The sequence below is a fragment of the Cyprinodon variegatus genome, unplaced genomic scaffold (genome assembly GCF_000732505.1).
Source record: "Cyprinodon variegatus isolate N-32 unplaced genomic scaffold, C_variegatus-1.0 Scaffold822, whole genome shotgun sequence".
NCBI classification, from domain to species: Eukaryota; Metazoa; Chordata; class Actinopteri; order Cyprinodontiformes; family Cyprinodontidae; genus Cyprinodon; species Cyprinodon variegatus.
The window spans coordinates 137,746-146,128 of record NW_015151275.1 but is presented as its reverse complement, the minus strand read 5'-3'; the positions used below and the strand labels follow the sequence as shown (position 1 = coordinate 146,128).

At 38.9% G+C, this 8,383-nt stretch overlaps 1 protein-coding gene across 2 annotated transcripts; it reads left to right on the top strand.

Annotated features, from left to right (window-relative positions):
- The first annotated feature begins 3,696 nt into the window (after positions 1–3,696).
- On the top strand, positions 3,697–6,691 carry crebzf (CREB/ATF bZIP transcription factor). 2 transcript variants are annotated; one of them, XM_015396808.1, is made up of 4 exons: positions 3,697–3,776; positions 4,607–5,423; positions 5,561–5,635; positions 5,941–6,691. In XM_015396808.1, exons 2-3 carry the CDS (start codon positions 4,666–4,668, stop codon positions 5,568–5,570), a joined length of 768 nt encoding a protein of 255 aa, XP_015252294.1. In that variant the 5' UTR covers positions 3,697–3,776; positions 4,607–4,665; the 3' UTR covers positions 5,571–5,635; positions 5,941–6,691. The 2 variants fall into 2 exon arrangements, with proteins under 2 accessions (XP_015252294.1, XP_015252295.1); XM_015396809.1 differs by having other exon boundaries at positions 4,607–5,635; positions 5,941–6,674.
- Positions 6,692–8,383: the final 1,692 nt, after the last annotated feature.

Sequence of the window (8,383 nt, the reverse complement as noted above, 5' to 3'; positions counted from 1 at the left end):
ATTACATTTATTGTAGGGAAAGTCCAAAAACCAATTCATAAGATTGAGCAATGGTCTTACAAATGGAGTTTAAAATTTTCAGTAGATAAAACATAAATATTGCTTTTTACTCAGAAAAGAAACCAAGAAGTACAACTGAAGTTATATAATCAAGATCTAGAGAGAGTTAAGAAATTTAAATTCTTAGGAGTATAGATTGATGAAAAACTATTCTGGAAAGTGCACATAAATAAGGTTATTGAAAAATGTAAAAAGATACTTAATATAATGAGATGTTTAGTTAGGTATGAATGGGGAGCAGATAGGAAAGCTATAAGATTGATTTATATAAATCTAATTAGATCTACGATTGATTATGGAAGTATAGTGTATGGATCAGCATCGGAGACAGCACTGCGTTTGATAACTGGAGCAATTAGGACAACTTCAACATCAGCTTTACCGGTGCAGGTTGGTGAAATGCCACTAGAACTGAGAAGAATACAACCGTCATTAAATTACTGGGTTAATTTGCAAGGACACAATCCCAGCCGTCCTTCACAGGTAACTTTACATTCCTGCAGTGAGAAAGAAAAAGCTGATAATAAATCATTTGGTCGGACAATTATTCAGAAAGCAACAGAATTAGGATTAAATCATTTAAACATTAGTCCAACTGTACCTTTATCCAGGGGGGGATTTACTATTAGGCAATACTAGGCAGCTGCTTAGGGCCCCAAGTTCCTGGGGGCCCCATAAAACTCTGTTTCCATGTATGATTAATACAACTATTCCTTATTTGTGCACATTAATTATGTTTTTGATAAAAATCCTTTGGCTAAAATGTCATCAGAACGCTTATAATATTAAGTGTGTCTCAGCCCCCCCCTTCAGTGTCCACCATATTGGATCAGTCCATTTGCTGCACATGTTCAGAAAGGTCCAAACAGACAGCAGCAAACCATTTGAAAACAAACCATGCAAAGAGCAGTGTTGCCAACTTAGCGCTTTAGTCGCTATATTTAGCCACTTTTCAGACCCCTCTAGCACTTTGATTTCTAAAAAGCTCCTAGCGCCAAATCTAGAGACTTTTTTCTGCTACTGGAGACTTTGGAGACAACATCTAAAAGCAGCGAACTCTGCTCTCCAGAGCGAGTAGATTGGTAACCCCGCCTCCTGCTCTCCTCTATCTTGTCTGCTGTCATGATTCATGCAGCTATTATTTCATCCAAATGAAAAATGGAGAACAGATAAGCAGATCATGGCTTGTCTACAGTGAAAAGAAGGACTGGGTTATTTACTTTGGCCTTTTTGGAAACACAGGAAGGAGCAATCAGCTAAGTGAGCTTAGTGCTTGGAAAAAATCTTTCATTCCTTTAGAGACAGCATGAAAAGTCAGCTGAGTACAAAACATAGAGAGGAAAACAAGAAGAAAAGGGACAAGAAGAGAGGGACACAACCTAGAACAGATAATGGATGTCTATTCTATTAACATTTCTCTATCTGGAGAATGGGGCTGTTTTATGTGTTGTCTTCTCTATTCAGAGGGTTCCCTGCCTGTCTTTGCCTAGGGCCCCAAATTTCCTAAATCTGCCCCTGTTTATGGTAACCATAGAGCAGAGATAGGTGATTGTTTTGTCACTCAGGTGATATTTTTGTCATTAGAATCTTGCTTTATTGTAAAATATGAAAACTCTTCATATTACCCTAAAACTACAAAAAGCAGCAAAATACATCCATGATTACATGTATATTAATAACGCAGTCGCTCTGTGGTGTTCAGTCATAAATTTGCACTTCTTATTATAACTGGTGTAGTGAAGTAGCTTAGCTTAATAGTTTCCTGTCTAAGTATTTTGTGCCAGCAGCCTGTCCTTTTCTGTATATATGTTATTAATTTTACTTTTACTGATGTGAACGACATCAGCTGCTCTATTCCGAGGGCCCCATGCCTGTCTTTGCCTAGGGCCCGAAATTTCCTAAATCCGCCCCTGCCTTTATTAATAACACCACCCTGGATTTTACCTGAAATAATAGTAGATTTATCAATACTGGAAAGGAAAAATTGAAACAAAATATATATATGTAATTCTATAATAATGGAGGAATATATAGAACTGTTTTATAATTATGTAAAAGTTTATACGGATGCATCAAAGAGCCAATTAGGACAAACTGAAGTAGGTGTAATAATTCCAGAGTTTAAACTGCATATAGGGAGGAAATTAAACGAAGGATTATCTGTTTATACGGCAGAAATGATTTCATTATTAGTTGCTAGAATGGATTGAGGGAGTAAAAACACTAAGAGCTGTTATATGTTCAGATTCAAGTTCTTCACTGATCAGTTTAAAAAGAAATCATTCAGAAAGCGTCCAGATATTTTATTAGAAATAAAGCAAACACTGTATCATATTCAAATGATGAGGCTAACGGTAGTTTTTCTTTGGTGTCCTGCACATATAGGAGGGAAAGGAAATTATAAGAAAGTTAAAGAGTCGATAAACAAAAGCAACAGTGATATAAGAATTGATATCAGTAAATCAGAGGTTAAAAGTTTTAGTAAAAGAACGATTCAAGAAAAATGGCAAAAACAACAGTGGGAAGAAGATATAAAAGGAAGATGGCTTTAGAGAAGACAAAGGAAGGTTGGAGATGTTCGAGGGAAAATCGGGAGGAACAGAATACAAGAAAGGAAAATAACAAGACTACGGTTTGGACATACAGGACTTAATTCAACATTACAGGTAATGGGAAAACATGAAACAGGAAGTTGTGATGTATGGTGGGAATTTGAAACGATAGAACATGTTATGCATAACTGTAGGAAATACCAAAGAACACAGCTGATAAGGAGTCTTGAAAAGGAAAAAGAGCCGTATTGTCTAATAAATATTTTAAGGAAAAGGACTTAAGGTTATAGAATTATGTTTCATTATTTATTAGTAACAGGTTTAGCGAGAAGAATATAGTTTGAGCATGTTTGTTCTGATCCACACTGCTGACTGGTTGGTGGCGGTAATCCACCATATAGTTGTTTGCCAACCGCCAATAAATTCTACAAGAAGAAGAAGAAGAAGAAGAAGAAGGAAAGGAAAGCTACCATTGCCAGCATATGAAGGGGTAAAAGGAAACGAAAAGGCAGACAAATTAGCAAAAAGGGCTTTAGAGGAGGCAATAAAAACAATTCCTTTAGGGAAAGGGGAAGGAAAATCATTTATTAAGAGGAAAGAAATTGAAAAATGGTGGAATGAAGATTAAAAAAGGAAGAAGATTGTATAAAGTACAAAAGTCAGTATTAAATAGAAATATTAATGAGAGAAACCGAAGGGAAGAAATAATAATGATCAGATTAAGAGTAGGTCATACTTATTTAAATGACAATTTATATTTAATAGGGAGGAAAAATAATGATGAATGTGAAGGATGTGGAGAGATAGAAAATGTAGAACCCGTATTGATGAACTGTAAAACATGAACCTGAAAGGGAGAAATTGAGAAGAGTTGAAAGGACAGGCCAAGAATGGAGTCTTAAAGGATTATTGGGAAATAAAGGAAATATTAAGTATATTTATAGATTAAGGAAAGCATTATTTATTTATCTTCAGAATACAAAATTAAAAAATAGTATTTAATAGATGTAAAACAATGTTGTTACACACTCATGAACAGTAGGTGGCGGTATGCACCTTAAAGTTGCTTGCGATCCGCCATGATAGAAAAGAAGAAGAAAGGAAAGCTACCGCTGATCTTCGCTCAGGAACTCACAGCCTCCTTCTCTCCTTTATCGGTTTGATGTAATTAAAAATATTCATTTATATTTTATAGCTTTTGGTTCCTCCGCTGCTTTCTATCGATAGAGTTTGATAGCAAAGGGCGCTACGTGTTTGTAGAGGAAACTGCTGCGTCATTAAGTCCTTGTTTTTTTTTTAGCTTTTTTTCCGGCCTGAAGCTAAAGTTAGCATTAGCCACTCCGAGACAAGTCTATTTATGAAAACAGGCAGTAATTTGCAGACTGTTGATCGTTTGCACCACTGCTATCATTTGCTGCCCGTATTGGCTGGAATATAACCGATTTAAAGGTTTAAAAACGGGCTCGGTGCTAAAGGAAGCTAAGGCCTTCTGATGCTAATATGGAACCGGAAGTTAATAATGGAGGGAGAATTTATCTAATGTTGATTTTTTTTTAATATTTATAATCGAGTTTTTATTCCGCCTTCTTCTAATAAACGCTGGATTAGCCTTTTCTGGATCAGAGGAAGCTAACAGCAGTTAGCAACGTTGGTTAAACGTCTTTCAGGTCACGTGATCGGTCAGACAGGAAGTGTCGTTGACTGGAGGAAGTTAAGCAGGTTCAGCCGCTAGTTGACTAGTTAAATCCTATTTATCAAAAATTACAGATTACATTAAAGCTTACAAGTGAGACTAAGATTAGGATTAAATGAACACAAAGGGATGTTTAACCTGCTACAGATCATTTTAGGGATTAAAGCAGAAATCAGACTATGAATCAAACATTTCAGTGGCCATGATTATGTCACCAAGAGGAAGAATATGTTTCAATCATATTTTTAGCTGTAAGGTTTACCCTTTAAGATTAATCATTTATTCTATGATGTTTCCACAGACTTGGATTGATAAGATCCTCTCTGGTGAAAAGGTCTGCGATCTATTCCTCAGCTCACAATGATCACCAGGAGAAGGAGCCGTGCCACGGAGACGCCGTCTGAGGTGGAAGTGATGGAAGAGGTGGAAATGGGGCCAGATGTGCTCTGCCCATCCGAAGCAGCTGCTGCTGATCATCCGGATCCTGCAGGGATCCAGCTGGAAGACCTGTTTGAAGATCTGAGATGGTCTCTAGAAAAGGACGCTTCCTCCCCCCTGTTTGGCATTGACCTTACGGATCTAGAAGCATATGATGTCACCAACTCTGGGTTCGACAGCTCGTCCTGCACGTCTCCAGAGAGAAGGTCATCCGGTTCCAGGATGAAACACCGACAGAACCAGGCCAGCCACGTCATCAACAAGAACGCCATCGCTGCCAGGATGAATCGCCTGAAAAAGAAGGAATATGTCAGCAGCCTGGAGAAGCAAGTCGGCCTCCTTTCGACGGAGAACACGGCGCTCAAACAGGAGAACTGTGAGCTAACTAAGCGAGTGGAAGAGTTGGAAGATGAAAGCAGGTATCTGAGGGCTGTGCTGGCCAATGAGAGCATGTTAGCCCAACTCTTGTCCAGACTGAGCGGTGTGAATGGGATGAAATTATCTTCCTCGCTTTTCCAGGGGCCTCTCTCTAACGACCATGATTATGCGTTGCCCAGGAAACGGGTGAAAGTGGAGGAGAAGGAGGCGTCTGCTGGCGTGTGCCTGCATGTGGACAAGAACCACGTGTCAGTGGAGTTCTGCACTAAGTGTGCAGCGAGCGCAAGCGCCTCGCTCCAAATGTAGGGTCAAGTACTTGTTTTCTCATATTGAGACTGTGCAGAACCTAATGGAGGAAGATTAGAGCCGCCTCACAGCTGCAGAATGTGCATGTCTGATGATATGATGATGGCACCTTACTGCTAAACCTTGTTGACAGTTTCTTCTAGGTTGTGGTTGCTCCACCATGGGGGATGAGTGGCTTTCTGATCACCTTCTCCTGCTTGGCGCCATGGTAAGGACCAGACTCTCACAGGCCTCAGCAGCAGCAGCTCTACTTTTCTATAGCAGTTAAAACTTCCTGTTTTATGGATCTTTGATCAGTTTTGCTTAATAGAACAGAATCAGATTGTTTAGTTATTTGTTTTTTTTGTGGTGTTTATTAAAATGATGGTAGGGGTCCACAAAGAGCGACCTTTGGAAAGCAGCTGAAAACTTCTGCTGCCAGTTTGGCTTTTCTAGAAGGATCTCTTTGTGAACCCGCACCTGGTTACAGAAGAACTCATTGATTTAGCGCCACCTTTTTTCTTTATGCTGAAGTTCTGGCGATGGGAGATGAAGAAGCTGGACACGCAGCTGCAACGTGGCCCTGTATTTTTTTAAAGGTAGTATCGGTAACAAATGGTATCTGTAATCCAACCATCACCTCATTCTACTTGTGTAGCTCTGGATGGTATCTGCAGAGCTTCAGCTCTCTGAGCACCTCCCTTCATTCTGTTATATTGTACTTAAAAAAATGAAACTGACATAACAGCTAAGTTTAATTTCATTATAAATCTTTTTTCTTTTGGTGAAAATGCTCTGAGAAATGTTGGACAAATAAATCTCATCTTCTTTGTAAAATACCAAATATCTAGTGAGTCTGGTTGTTTGCTGTTGATATTAATGCATCTCTTTTCTCTTTCTGAACAGCAAGCTCTGCCCCTAAAGGTCTTAACTTTCCCTGAACTTTGGGTCCAGTCTGGTAAAGGTTGTCAGAACAAATAAAGGATGAAAGGTTGATTTCTATGGCAAGGGAACGGTTAACAGGAATCTATTTCTGCCACCAACTCCTCGGCAAAGAGAGGTGCTGAAATGCATCTTAGTTCAAACTTTGATCCAGATGCAGGAAAATCCAGCTGTTAAATATAAAGACTCGAATGTTAGAGGAAAACATCAGGCGGTCGAATGCTCTGACTAAAGATGGCGGCAGCAGCCGGCCACCTGCTGCTGGTTCCACTTCAATCTGGTGGTGTTAATGCATCTGACCTAAAATGTTAGATCCTGTTTTTCTCCCCACCTTTATGGTTTGCATTATTGCAGAATAATATTTAGCAGCAAACACTTTGAAATCATTTTTAGAAGTGAGGTCAGTCTTCACGCTGCTGAGGAGGAATCGGATGATTGGCTGATCCACCACCAGCGGTCAACAGGAATATGGAAAGACCTCTTAAACAATCATTTGATTATATTGATTAGAGATGAGATGAACATCATCATCATTGATAAGCAGAAAAATATCCATGTAGAAAAAAAACTAAAATTATATGAGGGAATTTACAGTATTACAGAATATGGAGAAATCTGTTCAGAAGTAATCAACCCATAGTACAATAATATACAGTATATATTAGTGATGGTTCATGAGGCGTCATTCCACTGAATACTGACACCTTCTGGCCATTTAACATCACTACAGGCAGCCTCTGACTGAACTGACTGATTAGATGACCTGGAAGGATTTAATCCACTTTGCTAGAATGGATTATTTCTTTGCTTTGTTTTAATTAAAATATCTTTGATATTTTTAGATGCAATCCATAGATGTGAGGTAGTGATGGTTAATGAGGCGTCTAGAAGCCAAACTATTGATCCTACGTTGATTCTGTCTCGCAGAATACTGACACCTGCTGGACATTTAAAGACACTACAGGCAGCTGATTGGGCAGACTTAAACTGAATTGATTTGATGACCTAGTACCTAGCACAATAATATCTGTATTTAAATTAAAAATATATTTTTAGATGCAGCCAATAAATAATGTAAAATTTATCATAACGTGAAAATTTAGGGGAAAATGAATGGGGATGCTTGTGCACTAGGATTTTAAATCATAATTTTAAAACAAGTACAATAAAAATAGTAAATAAACTAAGAGTCAGTTTGAAATGAACTTTAACTCATAAGTTGAGTGATAACTGAGAGGAAAAGGATGAGACAACCAGAAAATTAAAATAAAAACTGACTGAATCGTTCCTTTTCCTTTTAGGCTCCAACATTCTTGATCATTTAAATGATATGAGATGGAATATATATTTTTAGCAGATGCATCATGTTGGTAGAAATGTTTTTAAACCCAGTTTAGTGAGTCCATTAGTTAGAAAAATCTCCTGGATCGGACACATGACTTTCTGGAAACGACACGCACCGATGCAGCTCTATGGGCTCCATGCAGCACCCACGCATCGCTCTTAATGGACCCATTACTAGTGTGAAGATATAACAGGAAAATTTAGGTGAACATGTGTGGTTGTGGACAAGGATTTATTATTTAAAATAACTAGAGTAAGAAGAGCAAACCAAGAACGGAGGAAGATGATGAAACAAGAACATTAAATATGAGATCAGATGGTCCCACTCAGCTGAAACCTTTCAGCTGCTCCACATTTCCTCATTCATTTGGTGAAAAACTGCAAAACATCAGAGATTGTTTTGGCAGAAGTGCCTATAAACACCTGGACTCATCACTGGCCTGGATCCATCACTGGTCTGGACCCATCACTGGTCTGGATCCATCACTGGTCTGGACCCATCACTGGTCTGGATCCATCAGTAGTCTGGATCCATCACTGGTCTGGATCCATCAGTAGTCTGGATCCATCACTGGTCTGGATCCATCAGTAGTCTGGATCCATCACTGGCCTGGACCCATCACTGGTCTGGATCCATCACTGGCCTGGACCCATCACTGGTCTGGATCCATCACTGGCCTGGACCCATCAC